This window comes from Equus asinus, chromosome 17 (genome assembly GCF_041296235.1).
Source record: "Equus asinus isolate D_3611 breed Donkey chromosome 17, EquAss-T2T_v2, whole genome shotgun sequence".
In the NCBI taxonomy this organism is placed as follows: domain Eukaryota; kingdom Metazoa; phylum Chordata; class Mammalia; order Perissodactyla; family Equidae; genus Equus; species Equus asinus.
The window spans coordinates 12,328,808-12,346,229 of record NC_091806.1 but is presented as its reverse complement, the minus strand read 5'-3'; the positions used below and the strand labels follow the sequence as shown (position 1 = coordinate 12,346,229).

At 49.3% G+C, this 17,422-nt stretch overlaps 3 protein-coding genes across 6 annotated transcripts; 1 reads left to right on the top strand and 2 right to left on the bottom strand.

Annotated features, from left to right (window-relative positions):
- Positions 1-130: 130 nt before the first annotated feature.
- Positions 131-5,230, bottom strand: NDUFS3 (NADH:ubiquinone oxidoreductase core subunit S3). The gene is made up of 7 exons (XM_014861359.3): positions 5,073-5,230; positions 4,896-4,961; positions 3,207-3,304; positions 2,846-2,995; positions 1,820-1,945; positions 1,566-1,685; positions 131-386 (listed from the first exon to the last, which is right to left on the bottom strand). Exons 1-7 carry the CDS (start codon positions 5,134-5,136, stop codon positions 219-221), a joined length of 792 nt encoding a protein of 263 aa, XP_014716845.2. The 5' UTR covers positions 5,137-5,230; the 3' UTR covers positions 131-218.
- Positions 5,170-9,661, top strand: KBTBD4 (kelch repeat and BTB domain containing 4). 4 transcript variants are annotated; one of them, XM_014861358.3, is made up of 4 exons: positions 5,170-5,302; positions 6,214-6,831; positions 7,485-7,591; positions 8,063-9,661. In XM_014861358.3, the coding sequence occupies exons 1-4, from the start codon at positions 5,284-5,286 to the stop codon at positions 8,921-8,923; spliced, it is 1,605 nt and encodes a 534-aa protein (XP_014716844.1). In that variant the 5' UTR covers positions 5,170-5,283; the 3' UTR covers positions 8,924-9,661. The 4 variants fall into 4 exon arrangements, with proteins under 4 accessions (XP_014716844.1, XP_014716839.1, XP_014716843.1 ...); XM_014861353.3 differs by having other exon boundaries at positions 5,204-5,302; positions 6,153-6,831; XM_014861357.3 differs by having other exon boundaries at positions 5,240-5,399.
- Positions 9,662-10,026: 365 nt separating this feature from the next.
- PTPMT1 (protein tyrosine phosphatase mitochondrial 1) lies at positions 10,027-15,724 on the bottom strand. Its single transcript, XM_014861360.3, has 4 exons — positions 15,330-15,724; positions 15,168-15,248; positions 11,650-11,841; positions 10,027-10,371 (listed from the first exon to the last, which is right to left on the bottom strand). The coding sequence occupies exons 1-4, from the start codon at positions 15,501-15,503 to the stop codon at positions 10,213-10,215; spliced, it is 606 nt and encodes a 201-aa protein (XP_014716846.3). The 5' UTR covers positions 15,504-15,724; the 3' UTR covers positions 10,027-10,212.
- Between the last annotated feature and the right edge of the window lie 1,698 nt (positions 15,725-17,422).

The window sequence follows — 17,422 nt, the reverse complement described above, 5'->3', positions numbered from 1 at the left end:
CAACTGCACTGTTTAGTCCCATGAAAAGAGACTCCTGGTTGGTAGTCTGTCTAAGGGAGCAGGGAAAACCCCTACTTGCATCTCTCTCCTGAGTCAGCTTCACGTCTGCCCATGATACGCACACAGGAAGTGGTGAGTCTAAGTAGGATTTTATTTACATGGACACTCAATTATGGATAAGGCGCTACATTTCTAGGATCCACATGCCTTCCCTGGAGCTACTTGGTTTCAGGTTTCTTGTCCCCGGCTTCAAGTTTGAGACTCTCGGGGGGCTGGCGATAGGCAGGGAAAGCCTCCCACGGGCTGTTCAGGTCAAACTTGCGGAACTCTTGGGCCAGCTCCACCGGCTCAGCCACCACCCGCTTCACCTCATCGTCGTAGCGTAGCTGCAGAAGAAAAGGCACACTTCAGCACTGAGGAAGGCCCTATTAGGGCCACTAAGGAGTCCACTTTCCCACAGCCCTGGGTAACTTCTTGACTCCTGTCCCAGCCTGTCAATAAGTCTCCATCCACATCTGTGTGACCCATCAAGTCACTCCCAACCACAGTCCAAACTGGCCTCCACCTCATGCCCTGCTACCACCAGTCAAGCTGCCCTGCCCACCATCCCCACATCATGAGCTTTGAGCCCCTTTTCTAGCAGAACTGACTTTGCTCACTCATCCCCATGCTCTTATAAGGTCGTGGTAAGCATCTGCCCAGGACTTGGTAAGCAAGTCAGTGGCTGAAAAGAGTAAATCTAAACTGGCAAGCACTCAAGTTCAGGCCCTGTGGCCTTGGCATTATCACTGTCAAGATGCAAGGCAGTGAATTTGGCATGGCTTTTCTTGTTATTGGAGGGTCAGCTGGATAAGGTAAGGACAAACAGGTGGTAGCAACAGGACCATGCTCAACACTAAGAAAACAGGAGCACTTGGGCACTGAAGAGAAGGGCTGGATGGCCACTATCTCAACATTCCCGAAAAGTTACTTTGCTACAAAGTCACGTGTGTATGTATACAACAGACCATCTTCCTGCTAACAACCAACTTGCAGCACGTGGGCAGTAAAGGAAAGCCCTGAGATTCTTTACAAGGCCCTTCTAGTCATGTCACTGGTTCTGCCTCGCGCCTTTCTCAAGGGCTCAACATTTAGTGTCTTCCCTGTCAGCTGCCTTCTCAGAGAGCCAGGGCAGGATAAAATGATACTCCACTTTCAGATCTTGGGGAGATGCTAAGTGTGTCCTAAAATGACCACTACAATAATGCTTAACGTCAACTGGGCATTTACAGTACACCAGCCTTTACACATCCATCATTTAGCTCAGCACAAATCTATTAGTTAAGTACTATTGTTGTTCTCATTTTGCAGATGAGAAAACTGTGTCCTGGAGAAATTAAGTAACTTGCCCTAGATTACAAAACTGGAGCTGAGATTTGAATCCAGAGTCAATGCTCCTAAACCACCACAATCCACAGACCATATTTCCTGCCATGCCCAGGGTCCCCTAAGTTCCCTCCCAGTCCCGCCCCCCCCCCCCCCCCCCCCCCCCGCCGAGGCTGCCACCCCAGTTCCAAGGCTCCTACCTCAACGTAGCCAGACAGGGGGAAGTCTTTCCGGAATGGGTGTCCCTCGAAGCCATAGTCTGTCAGGATCCTTCTTAGGTCAGGGTGGTTAGCAAAGAAAACTCCAAACATGTCCCAGATCTGGAAAAAGGAGGTCCTCAGGCGACCAGTCCATGATGGCCGACACTGGGTTGAGGGGCTGCACTGCATCCAGGGGTTTTAGTCACCTCCACGACTCTGGCCCAGAGGCACGGTCCACACATCCCGTAACTCACCTCCCTCTCATACCAGTTGGCGGCCTTGTGCACAGAGACAGCGGACTCGATGGGCGTCAGCTCATCTGTGTAGGTCTTCACACGGATCCGGCAGTTGAAGCGCAGAGAGAGCAGGTTGTAAACAATCTAGGGAGAAGCGAGGGAGCTGGAGGACCAAGATGGCCACAGGCTGAGGGGTCTGGGGTGGGAGTCCCTGAGGGGGAGCATCAATGATGAGGATACAGGGTGAGTTAGGGTTCCACCCTGTGAACCTGCCTTCTGTCCCAAAGCTCAAAACTGCAAGATCCTCCTATACTTAACAACTACTTACAAAGGCCTAAGCCACGCTGCAGCTCAGCATGTCACATGCTTGTCTTTGTTCAGCCTACTCCCTTTGTCTGGGATGTCTCCTGACCCTCACCTCCCCCAGCCCCAATCCTCACGGGGCTAATTCCTGGTCTCCTGGTCTTCCATTAAGATTCAGCACAAACATTCTCTCTTCCTTCAAAGCCTCCCAGCCTGGGCTAAGCGCCCCTCCTGTGCTCTGTCAGCATCTCTCTAACATCCCCAGCATTACATTCCCCAGTAAGCTGTTCATGTGTCCTTCTCCCTTACTAGTGTGGGAGGCTTCTGAAGGGCAGATATTGGATGTTACTTCTCTCTCAGTCCCAGGACCTGGCAAACAGTGTGCGATGAGTAAATATCAGCACCTAAATGTACTGTGTGCTAGCACTCTACCTGTACTATCTCGTCTGCTCACAACCACCCTATGAGGCAGGGACAATTACACACTTACTTTGCAGGTAAGAAGGCTAAAACTCAGAAAAATTAAATAAAATGTTTGAAGTCACACAGCCTGTTAGTGGCAGGGCCAGGATTCTAACGCGAGGTCTGCCTGATTCTAAGGCCCTGGTTTAACTGCCGTGTTGTATTATTTGACCCGAATTGAAACGAAGGAAGCTATGGTTCTCATTGGGAGCTGTCACTCCAAGACTGTTCCGTCCCCTGTCCTTTACTCCCCAAACCTTCTCAAATCTCCTGACTGACCTCAAAACGGTTCTGCCGGGTGGGGATGTCCACTGCCGTCAAGTCAGCCAGGGATTTGAACTGTGCGTTGCTGTGATCCCTGAGGAAAGTCAGCACTGGGATGACCCCGTCGGGATGGATACAGATCTCTAGCTCACTGAAGCAGGACACCTGCAGAGGTGGAATGGGAGGGGAGAGAGAATAAAGAGCCACCGAGGGAGCAGCTAACTTCAGCTGGATTCTCCTGGTTTAAGGCAGAGAAAGAAGCCCAAGTGGGGATGGAGGGGTCTGTGGTTTCTTTGACGCCAGGCTGCCCACTCCCACAAGCCCTGAGAACACGGTTCTTTCTGGACCCAGACCAGACAGCAGCAGTGAATCTTACCTGAACTTGTTGGACATACTTGGGCAGGATTTCAGCCACATACTCTCCAAAAGCCGAGAGCTGCTTGTGGGCCACGTCATTCCGCGGTCTGACAGTGGCTGGAAGGAGAAGGCATATTTAACGAAGGAGTGGAGAAGACAGCATCCAGCCCAGCATCTAGTCTCTCGAGCTTATAAAGGGTGTTGTCTCCCAGCACGGATCCCTGCAGAACCTTGAGAAAGGTGGGGGTGGAGGATTCCTCTTCCAGGGAATAGGAAGTGAGGCAAACGTAGGGAAAATACCACCCACACAATCCAAAAGACTCTTCTCATTACTGCAGCTGAGCCATTTGCCTCTTCTCAAAACTAGTCCATGGTTCTTGCTTCACGATGCCTGTATTTCTGCTAAAGCCACATGTCTCAGCTCTCTACCAGACTAGGAGCTCTTGAAGGGTCTGAGCTCTTGAACTAGGAGCTCTTGAACGTCTGCTTCTCTGTATCTCCTTAGCACCTGGCTCATAGCAGCTTCTCAAGCTATGAGAGCCCCCACAGATTATGTGGTTGAAACCGGTTTTTTGGGGTTTTTTTTTTTTTTTGCATAGTTGAGGGAACTAAGGCCCAGAAAGGGGGGAAATGCCAGGTCTCCTGACTCCCAGTCAGCTCATGTTGACTGTAACATATCTCCATACACTCATTCATGCGACCCTAAATCACTAGGCACCCACACCTCATAGACTGCAGACCAACAGTTAAGTGTTCCCTGCCTCTGACAGCAGGCAGGCCTGCTCTGTCACTCACTGGTGCTGTGACCCTGGGCAAGCTACTTCTCTGGACTGTTTCCTGATTTTTAGTATGAAGATGTGAAAATTAATAAAGGAAACAACTTAAAATGGACTCAGCAAGCCCTGTAGGGAACGTTTATGAACCACCGCTCCTTGCTGTCTGCAGATCCCAAACAGGAAGAGGGGCACCTGGCATCTCTGACAAGAAGCTTACTTTGCTACTCTCGCAGAAGGCAGACTTTCTCCTGGCCCAGCAACAAGCTCGGTGAATGAGAAACCGTCACCACCCTGCACTCTCAGCTTTCCTCCAATGGACTTTCCTTCAAAGCAGCCCCTCCCCATTTCCTTCTTTTTCTCTATACAGCTCCTCTCCTTTGGTTTGCCCAACTTGACTTGCCTATGGTTCAGCCAGAGTCTGGCTATTCCGAATTGCAATTCCTCTGCCATTCCCAAATAAACCTTGCTGGCAGAAGAACTGGCTGTTTTATTTTAAGATCGACAAAGAGCATAACGCTATCTACCTCATAAGATTGTTGGGAGGACTACATAAGATCCTTCACTAAAACGCTTAGCAAGTTGCCTGGCACACAATAATCACTCAATTAACGTGAGCTACTATTCTAACAGCGCTCTGACGCCCAAAGGTTATGTTTACTGCTTTCAAAGAGCGGACCGTTTAATCAAAGAAAAAGGGAACTTGGAAATGGACATGGGTCAAGCAGGGACGTAACAGAAAGACTTAGGGCATAGGGAAGGCCCGATCCGGCCTGCAGAGTGAGGATCACCGCAGTCAGGTCTCCAAGGGCAGGCAGAGATTTGCCAGGAGGACGCAGGGAAGGGCATCCCAGAGCAAGAACAAACATTGGAGGAAGGGAGCAAAGCATCCCCCGCCTGGAATCCCGACAAGGGCCCGGCCCGCACATACTCACGGCGCGTGTCAGCTGCAGCGCTTTCCGTCCTCACTGGCAGCAACAGCACCGAGGGTCGCCTGGCCGCTGCACGGGGAGACAAAAGGCACAGGAGCACAGGGTGAGGCCTGAGGGGCTCCCTGCGCTGGGCGCACCGCTGCTGCTGCCCCAGGCCTCAGCCGGCTGCCCCCTGCTCACCCCTGGCCAGCGCCACGGTCCCCACGAGCCCCCGCCACCAGCCCCTAGCCGCCGCCGCCGCCATGTTCTCCGGACGCAGACCAGGCAGCCGAAGCAAGACCCACAGGACACGGAGCCCCAAGGGCACGGACCGGAAGCGGAAGGGTGCATCCGATCTTCTTCCGGGCAGACGCGGGGCCGGAAGCAGAGGTTCCGGGTTCCGGGCTTCGGAATGAAAGGAGGGAACGCAGGTGAGAAAGCGAAGCAGACAGGTGGGGAAACCGTGAGGTGAGCGTGGCCCTAGCTTGGTGTGGCAAAGGCTGGAGAGAAGGCGAGGATCCTGAACGGGTGAGAGGAGGGGAAGGGGCGAGGGTTCTGGGTTACACATTCCACACCCCTCCCCCGCTACCTGAGCTGAGCTTTTGACGAGGGCCGGCGGGCAGGGGGGTGGGGGGGCGAGAAGAACGGTTTCCCTGGCGACCGTTTCCCAGGCGACTCTTGGTGGGGCGGAGACACTGCACAGGGCAATGGCCCTCCTCGTCCCCCGGGCTGGAGGCGGCTGGTTTGTGTCGAGTTCTGGGACGGAGCCTTGGGGAGTGATTAGGGCGAGCGGGGGAGAAGCTCAGAAAAGAGCAAATGTGGTCTGACCCGTGTCCCAAGCCAAGCCTCATACTGGAAAGTCTGGACTCCGTGGGGCAGGGAGGGGGGACGGGGGGCTGGATACAGGACATGGGGAGCATTTTTGTCTGATTCTGCTGCCCCGAGCCTCACTAGTTTTATGCCCAGTAGTTGTTTGGTTAGTAAGGCTTATTTGGCAGGCTTTTAAGGTCACAGGCTTCCTCCAGCGCCTTGCTTTCATGTGTTGACCTAAATACCAACCTTTTGTTACATCATGGAAAGGAATATTCCATGTTTTCTCGGGGAAACGTCCACAGTAGGAAATTTTATTGATTTTATTAGGGCTGGGGTGCCACTGCAGGAGAATGAACCCAGCTTTGGTCAAAGAGGAGTATCAGAGATGTTCTTGGCAGAGCCAGGACTAGGGCCAATCTGGACCCACTTTGCTCTCACCTTTCCCTTCTCCCTCCCTGAATTGGACAGTTGGATTCATAGACTGTGGCTGTGGATTCCCCAAGTTACGCAGGGTGGTGTTGCTTTGCAGACAGCTGGCAGAGACAGAAGCTGGCCACCATGGAATCACCAGAGGAGCCTGGAGCATCTATGGATGAGAACTACTTTGTGAACTACACTTTCAAAGATCGGTCACACTCAGGGCGTGTGGCTCAGGGGATCATGAAACTGTGCCTGGAGGAAGAGCTCTTTGCTGATGTCACCATCTCAGTGGAGGGCCGGGAGTTTCAACTCCACCGGCTGGTCCTCTCAGCTCAGAGCTGCTTCTTCCGGTCCATGTTCACTTCCAACCTGAAGGAGGCCCACAATCGGGTGATTGTGCTGCAGGATGTTAGCGAGTCTGTTTTCCAGCTTCTGGTTGATTATATCTACCATGGGACTGTGAAACTTCGAGCTGATGAGCTGCAGGAAATCTATGAGGTGTCAGACATGTATCAGCTGACATCTCTCTTTGAGGAATGTTCTCGGTTTTTGGCCCGCACAGTGCAGGTGGGGAACTGCCTTCAGGTGATGTGGCTGGCAGATCGGCACAGTGATCCTGAGCTCTACACTGCTGCCAAGCACTGTGCCAAGGCCCACCTGGCACAGCTGCAGAGCACAGAAGAATTTCTCCACTTGCCCCACCGTCTACTCACTGATATCATCTCGGGTAAGTTGAGGGAGGGACACCTCACACTCAGCTACTTGGGTATGATGTTCAGTGAATGTTCTCGTTCAGGAGAAAGGTACCCTCAGGCTTCCCGGTGTTAGTTTCCATTATTCCTGGTAGGAATTTAGATACCTTCTGAGAGAGATTGAGTGGAGATTTAGTGTAGCTGCTCTCAGAGACAGAGGAAGAAGCCAGGAAAACAAAAGCAGCAGCACTTGACACAAAAGGTAGTGAGGAGCTATTAGTATTTATACTCTAATCTCCTGTGCATAAGTATTCTCGGTCCTGCACTTTACATGTACCCATGGGACTAGTAACCTAAGTCAGTTGACGATGAGTCAGGATAGCTAAAACACTTTTATTTAAGTGATGCGCCAACTTGAGGCAACAATCCTGACCCTGCAAATGAGGTATAACCATATTTCAGGTGTGAGGTCTGCAGCCTAGTAGATTGCTTCCATAGCAGATGGGAGCATATCAAGGCATCCATTTGGATTAAAAGAAAGAAGGCCATTTTAGGTTAATTTCTCATACACATACATACATGGTGGTAGTCTAACAAAGCGGTTCACGTCTTTAAAGCCCCTGGCTCTAAATTTCCCTTTCAAAGTGTCGGATTGCCATTGACCATGCCTTTCCTCTGGCTCTTACAGATGGAGTTCCATGTTCCCAAAACCCAACAGAGGCAATAGAAGCCTGGATCAATTTTAATAAAGAGGAAAGAGAGACTTTCTCAGAGTCCCTCAGGACTAGCTTGAAGGTAAGGCAGGTTTCTCTAGGGTTGGGACGCTATGATATCCATGCATTCCAGCCGTCAGTTGGCCTGGCCTGTTTGATGGCTGGTGAATAAGTCGTCTCTGGCTTGAAGTTGCTAAGAGCTGGGGAGGAGGATGTGTGCGTGAGCCCAGAAGCCACCAGCCTCGGAGCTCCAAAGCTCCTTGGGAGAACTGCTTTTGTCCTGCAGTAACAATCCTAAGCACTGTTTGTCTGAAGCACCAGCTCATGATAGTTCTAAAAAAGCTGGAAGGATGAGTCCAGCAGATTTTCTGCCCCAGCATAAAATGCCTGAACAAAAGTGACTGGAGGAGAGTCAGGATGACACACAGTAACTAAGGGGAGTAAGTTAGAGCAAGATACAAGTGTGTGGTCTAGGACTTCAAGGATATGTGTCTCAGCTGAGCCTTAGCCTAGAACTGATAGATATCATTTATAATTTTAATTTTGCCAATAGGAAATTGGGGAGAATGTGCACATTTACCTGATCGGGAAAGAGTCATCTCGTACCCACTCGTTGGCTGTGTCCTTGCACTGTGCGGAAGATGACTCCATCAGTGTAAGTGGCCAAAACAGCTTGTGCCACCAGATCACTGCAGCCTGCAAGCATGGTGGAGACTTGTATGTGGTGGGAGGGTCCATCCCACGGCGTATGTGGAAGTGCAACAATGCCACCGTGGACTGGGAGTGGTGTGCACCTTTGCCCCGGGACCGGCTCCAGCACACCCTCGTGTCTGTGCCCGGGAAAGATGCCATATATTCACTGGGTGGCAAGACACTGCAGGATACCCTCTCCAATGCAGTTATCTATTACCGGGTAGGTGATAACGTTTGGACAGAGACAACCCAGCTAGAGGTGGCTGTGTCAGGGGCCGCTGGTGCCAACCTCAACGGGATCATCTATTTACTAGGGGGGGAGGAGAATGACCTGGACTTCTTTACCAAACCTTCCCGACTCATCCAGTGCTTTGACACAGAGACAGACAAGTGCCACGTGAAGCCCTACGTGCTGCCCTTCGCAGGCCGCATGCACGCAGCTGTGCACAAGGATCTGGTGTTCATCGTGGCTGAAGGGGACTCCCTGGTGTGCTACAATCCCCTGCTAGACAGCTTTACCCGGCTTTGCCTTCCTGAGGCTTGGAGCTCTGCCCCATCCCTCTGGAAGATCGCCAGCTGTAACGGGAGCATCTATGTTTTCCGGGACCGATATAAAAAGGGGGATGCCAACACCTACAAGCTTGACCCTGCCACTTCAGCTGTAACTGTCACCAGAGGCATTAAGGTGCTGCTTACCAATTTGCAGTTTGTGTTGGCCTAAGACTGTGAGAGGGGTGAGCAGCTGACTTTTGTCCTCCCCTTTTCCAGCACCTACCCATCCAAACTTGAAGTCCCCAAGGTCCCAACTCAGAATACTATGTTATTTCTTGGCACATGTTAGCAAGGCAGCACCTCAACTTCCCCTGAACCCACAGGGTGTTCCGTTTGGGGCTTTTTAGACTCAGCTGGCTGCTTGAATGGAGAGTAGGCCAGCCTGTTCCCTGCTCTCCCCTGGTAATCCTGTGCCCCACTACAGATTGCTTAGAGCAAGCCTCTTCTCAGATCTTAGGCACAGTCTCCCCTCCTTACCTGATCACTGTTAAGTAGAAGCACCCCTGATCCCAGGACAGAAGAAAAGATGCCCAGTCTTCCTTTTTTTCTATAGCCTGCAAAGTGGCTAGTTGGTAATTTTTCCACAAAGAATTAGGTGTTAGTTTTCCTTCAGGATTTAGTTGGGAGAATCGACTAAGCTGAAGGTGTCCTTCACCAGCAAGAGTCAGCTCTAGAATTCAGGACGTTCCGTCTATTGTTTTCTCATCTATCTGTCAGGAAATGTATACTTTGGTTTTATTTTTGGCTTACTCCAAGGGGTAAGCCAGAAAGAAGCAGAAAGGATTATTTCTGATTAATAGCAGAAACTTTTTTCAAACTCAAATATATAAGCTCCCTACTCTTTTAACAGCTCTAAGCTAAGTCAAGAGCTAGGAACTGTTCATACAAATAAAAGTTTTTGAAGGGATATGTGTGTCTGTTTTGAATTCTAAAGGGGTGACTTCCTAAGGGAAACTAATTACATAGCCACCTGTTTCTGAGTCAGTCACAATACTGAGTGAATCTCATACTTCCTTTTCTACACACAGGATCACTGCTCCAAAAGTGAGGAGAGCCTCATGGGGCCAGTGAATTGGGCTTCTGCTAATGGCAAAAAACAAGAGCTGAGTATTTCTCCCCTCTTTTCGTAGTGTTAAATGTCTCTGAGTTATGGTGCTAAATATCATCAGGCATGATGTTAAGTGCACGGTAGTTTCTTTGACCCTATTCACAAAAATACCCTCATCCCTGTCCCATATCCCCATACTCCATGAACAGAAGTCACACTAAATCTTTCTAGCCGTACAACAGTGTTATTTCAGGAAAATGAAACAAGACAAAGGGAGCAAATGATCCATTACTTAGCACATTTCTGTTATGTCAAGTCGGGGCTTAAGTCCCCTTGATCCTGTGAAACCTGTTCATTCTGTAGCAAGCAGGGTTGTCCTGAGTTCCTTCGAATCCACATCTCCACGTACTTCATGTCTGTGAGGTGTGATGAGCCTCATCCTTTGCTGCCCCTTCAGTGATCTCCTTGTGGAACTCTTTGAGAACTTCAAACTGGCCAGGTCTGATGTAGATGTGTGACCGGATCTTGGTGATGGCTCTTACAGCCTCCTCTGGACTCCACTTGTGCACCTGAAGTCCAGGGTTGGGAGATGAGCAGAGAAAGAAAGGAGCAGGTATGGAGGGGTCCTTGACCTAACAACAGGTGCTAAAGGGCTCCCAGAATTACATTTCTTAAAAAACTCCATCTGGGGGGATTTAGAAGCCATGCCCCATATATGATAAATGGGGGAGCACTTTAACCCCTCAGCCAGCCAGTTCCACAGTATCAGGCAACAGGCCCGGGGACAAGTCAGTCTGTATCTAATTCTTGCTTTGTCAAACCCTGGGAAAAGAAGGCTGAACACATGAAGCTGAGGTCCTAAATTCAAGCCTGCCTGGGCCTACTAGATGCCCTGAGAGGAAGTGTTGGTTACAAGAGTTTCCTGAAAGAGTATACAGTGGATGTTTTTATACAACTTGTCACCATGGCTAGAAAAACAGGAGGGTTATCTTTGTGTCCTAAGGATAGTTATTGGTTTCATACTCAAAAGAACCAAGAAAATGGAGATTTCTAGCCTGCTGGTTCAATTCTCACTCAGCCGAAAATATCTTCCTGAGACCCTGTTTCCAGCAGAGCCCTAATAACCAAAGCTTTAGTATTGTTAAATCATATATCCACCAGTCCGGGTAACACAAACAAGGCCAGGCTGGTTATGTCCATTTCCTTTTTCCTTAAACTATCCACATGACTTAGGAAATGCTCTGAAGGGGCCAGACAGGTACCAAAAATTAGTCCAGCTGGAGCGTGTAACAGGGAATGACGGACTAGAGAGTATTTGCTTCTAAAGATGTTTAAAAGCATCCCATCTGCCCATCATGACAAATTGATAGGAAAATTCCATTGCAACCTCTGTTTCTAGAAGCCAGTGTCCAGAACTTGACCCTGAAATACGTGAAGAAACCTGAGTAGTATAGAGCTGTAAGTGATCAGCACTATTTACTAGATTTCCTGACACGCAATTTATAACAAGTATTTCTAGCCTTTTGCTGGTGTTTACATCCTTTGCAACTCCATTTTTTTGAGTGCCTCCTGTAGGTCAGTGCCTGACATACTTTCTTATTCAAGCTTCATAACACATTTAGTTTGAGGAAACTGAACGGCAGAGAGAGGAAACCACTTTTGCCCAAGGCCACACAACCGGCAAGCGGCAAAGCCAGAAGTCAGCTTATCTGCAAAGCTCAAGCGCTTTCCACCTCCCGGCAGCCTGAAACTGGGGACATGGCTCCTCCCAGCAAGGCCCGCCAGCAGACCAAGCTGCCGAAGATTCTGGAGATGTGCTGTGAATGGGACCCGAAGACCTTTCCTACCTGAATCAGATATGCTGCCACCATAGTGGCACTTCTGGAGCGCCCAGCCTTACAATGCACGTAGACGGACTGGCCCAGCGACTGGTATTTGAGAGCAAACCGGACTCCTTTCCGGAGGTTAACCAAGGTTGGGATTCCAGTCATGTCTACTGTGCTGAGCCGCAGCTGCTCAACTCCTACTTTCTTCCACTCCTGGAACCAGGTCCACCAACATAAAAAAGAGAATGAGAAAAGCCTGATGTGAGTGGTATGCAGATGGGCTCCCAAGACGGAGCGAAGCAACAGGACGCTTCAGGCTTTACTACAACTTGAATAAACTGTTTACCGTTTTCTGAACAAGAAACTTCTTACAGAAAAGAAATGTCTTTAAGATGGCTCAGCTACATGGTTGGTCTTCCACCAAACAGCTGTGCTGCCGAGGTAGAATTATGTCCGAGATTTAAAGTGTTCTTAGGGGCGGGCCCACTGGCGCAGCAGTTAAGTTCGCACTCTCCGCTTCAGTGGCCCAGGGTTCGCCGCTTGGGATCCCGGTCCCGACCTACACACTGCTCATCAAGCCACGCTGTGGCAGGCGTCACACATATGAAGTAGAGGAAGATGGGCATGGATGTTAGCTCAGTGCCAGTCTTCCTCAGCAAAAAGAGGAGGATTGGCAGCAGATGTTAGCTCAGGGCTAATCTTCCTCAAAAAAATAAAAAATAAAATACAAAACGTAAGTGTTCTTTTTCTTTTTTAAAGATTTTATTTTTCTCCTTTTTCTCCCCAAAGCCCCCCGGTACATAGTTGTATATTTCGTTGTGGGTCCTTCTAGTTGTGGCATGTGGGACGCTGCCTCAGCGTGGTCTGATGAGCAGTGCCATGTCCGCGCCCAGGATTCGAACCAATGAAACACTGGGCCGCCTGCAGCGGAGCGCGCGAACTTAACCACTCGGCCACGGGGCCAGCCCCAATAAGTAAGTGTTCTTAAAGTACACTTTGGTATTTGAATCTTTAGCTGCAAAATATTAGTTGTATAAAATTCATCTGGGGCCAGCCCCGTGGCCGAGTGGTTAAGTTCATGCGCTCTGCTTCGGCGGCCCAGGGTTTTGTGGGTTCGAATCCTGGGTGCGGACAGGGCACCGCTCATCAAGCCATGCTAAGGTGGCGTCCCACATGCCACAACTAGAAGGACCCACAACTAAAAATATACAACTGTGTACCAGGGGGCTTTGGAGAGAAAAACGAAAAATAAAAAATAAAATCTTTAAAATTCATCTACAAAAGTTGTGTAATTGTTTTTGCATAATCTTGGGACCTATGCAGTGATGCAGCTGCAAGCTTGGGCTACCATATTTTGCAAGAGCTTTCTTTTCCTCTATCCAAGGTCTCCTCTTTTTTATCACTTTTTTTTTTTGAGAGGTAGAAAATAAAGTTATCCTTTTTTTTTAAAGATTTTATTTTTTCTTTTTCTCCCCAAAGCCCCCCAGTACATAGTTGCATATTTTTAGTTGTGGGTCCTAGTTGTGGCATGTGGGATGCCACCTCAGCATGGCTTGATGAGCGGTGCCATGTCCACACCCAGGATCCGAACCAGCGAAACCCTGGGCCGCCGAAGGGAAGCGTGCGAACTTAACCACTCAGCCACGGGGCTGGCCCCAAAGTTATTCTTTTATTTTTTTTGTTTCTGTTTTTTTTTTTCCTTTTTCTCCCCAAAGCCCCCAGGTACATAGTTATATATTCTTAGTTGTGGGTCCTTCTAGTTGTGGTATGTGGGACACTGCCTCAGCGTGGCTCAATGAGCGGTGCCATGTCCGTGCCCAGGATTCAAACCAACGAAACCCTGGGCCGCCTGCATCGGAGCGCACGAGCTAAACCACTCAGCCATGGGGCTGGCCCCCTGTTTTTATTTTTTTAATTATTATTTTTGTCTTTTTCGTTCTCCCCAAAGCCCGAGTACATAGTTGAATATCCTAGTTACAAGTCCTTCTAGTTGTGGCATGTGGGACGCTGCCCCAGCATGGCTTAATGAGCAGTGCTAGGTCTGCACTCAGGATCCAAACTGGGGAAACCCTGGGCCTCCAAAGCGTAGTGCGCGAACTTAACCACTCAGCCACGGCCCCTAAAGTTATCATTTTTAAAATTAAAACAACGCACCTACCTTTGTTAGTGCAATACTATCACTTAAGAAGGAGAAGAAAAGAATAAGAAGAGAAAGGCCTCTGGTAAATGGGTAACATTTTGCTGTAAGACTTCAGATGGGTTCCAGCTACTCTTAGTATTAATCTCTTTAGCTGGAACCAGAGATTTTATGACTCTCAAGGTCAATATTTTATACTGCTCATGAAATTAACAAAAAGCAGCAGTTTTGCAGCACCTGGCTTATGCATCAATTACACCAGAAACACCAGGGGAGCTTGCTAAATATACTCAGATTCCTAGGCTCCACCCTAAAGTTCCCGAGTCAGAATCTGTGGGGCTTGTACCTAGGAATCTGCTATTTTTAACAAGACTGCCAGATCATTCTTAGGCATATTAAAATGTGGAACCACTGCCTTGGAGATTTCTTGTCTCTAGGCTAGTGGGATAACATAGCCCCATGGGACCAATGTCAGTGCCTCACACCCAGAGACCAAGCGCTTTGTGAGTCCTCTTACTCCACAGGGCTGACCACACTAAGGAATACTTACCATTTTGCCTAGTAACTTCCTGAGGCCTTGTGGCAAAGTGCTTTGGGACATCCAAAGAACTGTTATCCACTCCTTAAAAATGTGTGCCATCACGAATCAATGTATTTTAAATTTTTAAATGTGTCGCAAATATTTTTAAGATTCCCAAAAATCTACTGATTGAAATAACAGCATCTTCATCAGGCTATATCAGTAAACAAGAAAGATAACTGTGTAGTGTTAATAGATAGACAATATAAAGACAGGGCAATGTCTAATAACCATTGTGGAGAGCTCCACAAGCAAGCATTCACATTTCATGAAAATTATGTTTTAGGCCTGAACTTTATATGACAGTGCTTATAAGTTCCACTATATCCCTAACATATGAATAAAAATTCCCTCATATCAGAGCCAAATGAACCCCATGCAGTTTTTCAACGGGTCGTTTTATGATAAATTTACTGGGGAGGGGGAGTGGGGGAGGGGAGCTTTTCTTACAGTTTATAGGGCCTTCATCTTGAACGCCCCAAGCAGTGCCTGATCCATACTTAGTGCTCAGTAAGTGTTGAATGAATGAAATCAGCAAGCCTTTCAATTTTGGTTACCGATTTAAGTTACCGAAACTAAGAATACCTTTGTGCACAAAGGAGTCATCAAGACTTTGTCAACTCTACTTTTAAACGCCTCTCACATCAGTTTCTACCTCCAGCCGCAGCCATTTAAGCTTGGAGGACCAGATCCCCCTCCTGAGGAAGCACACAAGCCCGGACACCTGTCTCTAGGGCACGGTCACCTGCTGCGCCCCCTCCCGCCCAACCTCCTCCGGTTCAGCCGAGCCCTGGGCGGCGGGGGCGAGCCCCGGCCCCTCACCTTGGCGGAGTTGCACAGGAACCTCGTCTCATACTCCTCGTTCATGGTGATCACCCCGCGCACGTTCTCGTCCTGGACCAGCTGCCGAGGCAAAGAGGGGGCTCAGAAAGGGCCGCCGGGCCGGGCCGGCGCTCTCCCGGCTCCCAGGCCCGGCCCGCTCACCCGGCGCGTCATGCTCCGCAGCGGCAGCGCGCCCAGCAGCACGGTGGCGTCGATGCGGTGGTACCAGTCGCGGTGCGCGCGGCCCGGCATCTTCTCGAGAAACACGGTGTACAGCAGCGTCGGGTAGAAGAGCACCCGGGCCAGGCCAGCCTCCAGGAACGCGCCGGCCGCCATCCTGCGCCCCCGGAGCTGGCGGAGCGGCGACCTGTCCGCCCCGGAGTTCGCGGCCCGCGGCCACGAGGAGAACCCGGACGGCGGCGAGCGCTGCGAGGTGGCGGCGGCGTCCGGCGCGGACGCCGAGACCTGGGGCCCTGCCCCCCCGCACGCCGCGGGACGGTCTGGGGCCCCCCCCCGGCGGGGACCATGGCTCAGGAGGAGGGGCCGCCGGCCTCGGGGGAGGGACCAGGGATTCCTAGGCGCGAAACTGAGTCCCCGCCGAGGGAGGGCGCGTCTTAGGTCAGAGGCCTGTGACTTAAGGCGTGTCCAACTGTGGCCCCTGCCTGTGGCCGGCGACCCCCCCCCCGAGGGAGGGGGCTGCGACCCCAAATGAGGGGGGCTCTGACCCCTGCGTGTGGAAATGACCTAGGCCGAGGGAGGCGGGGCCCTGTCCCTGGCCGGTGGGCCTGTGACACTCTTCAACCCCCGACCAAAGGGAGGGGCCTGTGATCCCAGGTGAGGATGTGACCCCATCAAAGAGACAAGACCAGGAAGAGACTCTGGTAGGGGTAGCCCTGAGCGGAGAGTGGAAGGGGCTTTGCTCTTTTAAGTAGAGGGGCTACCTTGGTCGAGAGGGGCTGGTCCTGGGCAAACAGGGGACCTGGGTCTATATGGCCCTTGCCACAGCCCCATCCGCCTGAATTCATGGCTCGCTCCTGACCAAGCCACAGTGTATATACTTATTGTGACAAATAAATAAATATAATATCTATAATATATTGTGAAAATATATCATTAAGAAAAATATTATAAGTTTAAATATAAAACCCACAACCTACAGGAAGTAAGAGGAATGGTTGTAATACTGGTTATTTGCATTTAAGCCTCTGAAACATGCATCTGGTGCTCTTAAGAAAGGTTTCTTTTCTCCTTATAAAAGTAATACATACTCAGAACAACTGGAAAATCCAGGAAAGTAGAATATACTTTACTCACCCATAACCTTACTACCTCAAATACATTGATTTATTTCCTCCAATTTTTTTCGTTTCTGCTTTATCTCCCCAAACCCTGCCCCCCGCCCCCCACATAGTTGTATATCTTAGTTGCAGGTCCTTCTAGTTGTGGGATCCTCCAATTTTCTATGTGTACCATTTTAAAAAATGTTTATAACAGCTTTATTGATATAATTCACATACCATAGAATTCACCCATTTCCAGCATACAGTTCAATGGTTTTTAGTATTCACAGAGTTGTGCAACCATCACCACGATTGATTTTAGAACATTTTCATCATCCACCCCTCCAAAAAAACCCCATACTCATTAGTAGTCACTCCCTATTTCCTCCCAGCCCCCCAGCCCTAGACAACCACTAATTTACTTTCTGTTTCTGTGGATTTGCCTGTTCTGGATATTTCAAAGAAATGTAATCATACAATATTGTCTTTGTGTCTGACTTCTTTTACTTAGCATGTTTTCAAGGTTCATCCATGTAGCATGTATCAGTATTGTATTTCTTTTTTTGCCAAATAATATTCCACTGTGCGGATATACCACGTTTTATTTCTCCACTTATCAATTGATGGAAATTTGGGTTGTTTCCACTTTTTGGCTCTTTTGAATAATGCTGATGTGGACATTCATATACACGTTTTTGTGTGGACATATCTTTTCATTCCTCTTGGATATCTGCCAAAGAGTGGAATTATGGGGTCATAGGGTGACACTATGTGGTCTGTGTGTACCATTTTAAAAAATCATTGTAATCATGTCAATCAAATTTTGTATCGCAATTTGTGATACAAAAAATGTTGTGCTATAAGCACTTTTGATATTTTTATATTGCCTTTATCATTTATAATGAACCTAATTACTACACCATGATGTGACCATTTTCCTGTTATTAGACATTCAGGATATTTCCAAATTTTCGT

Excerpts from the sequence above, each read along its gene's own strand:
- NDUFS3 (XM_014861359.3), bottom strand. The coding sequence starts at position 5,136 with ATGGCGGCGGCGGCGGCTAGGGGCTGGTGGCGGGGGCTCGTGGGGACC. Across the intron at positions 4,962-5,072 it reads GACCGTGGCGCTGGCCAGGG|CGGCCAGGCGACCCTCGGTG; the intron begins GTGAGCAGGGGG and ends CTCCCCGTGCAG. Across the intron at positions 1,686-1,819 it reads CCAACTGGTATGAGAGGGAG|ATCTGGGACATGTTTGGAGT; the intron begins GTGAGTTACGGG and ends TCCTTTTTCCAG.
- KBTBD4 (XM_014861358.3), top strand. Across the intron at positions 6,832-7,484 it reads ACTCACTGATATCATCTCGG|ATGGAGTTCCATGTTCCCAA; the intron begins GTAAGTTGAGGG and ends TGGCTCTTACAG. Across the intron at positions 7,592-8,062 it reads CCCTCAGGACTAGCTTGAAG|GAAATTGGGGAGAATGTGCA; the intron begins GTAAGGCAGGTT and ends TTTTGCCAATAG.
- PTPMT1 (XM_014861360.3), bottom strand. The coding sequence starts at position 15,503 with ATGGCGGCCGGCGCGTTCCTGGAGGCTGGCCTGGCCCGGGTGCTCTTC. Across the intron at positions 15,249-15,329 it reads TGCGGAGCATGACGCGCCGG|CTGGTCCAGGACGAGAACGT; the intron begins GTGAGCGGGCCG and ends TTGCCTCGGCAG. Across the intron at positions 10,372-11,649 it reads TGGCAGCATATCTGATTCAG|GTGCACAAGTGGAGTCCAGA; the intron begins GTAGGAAAGGTC and ends CCTGGACTTCAG.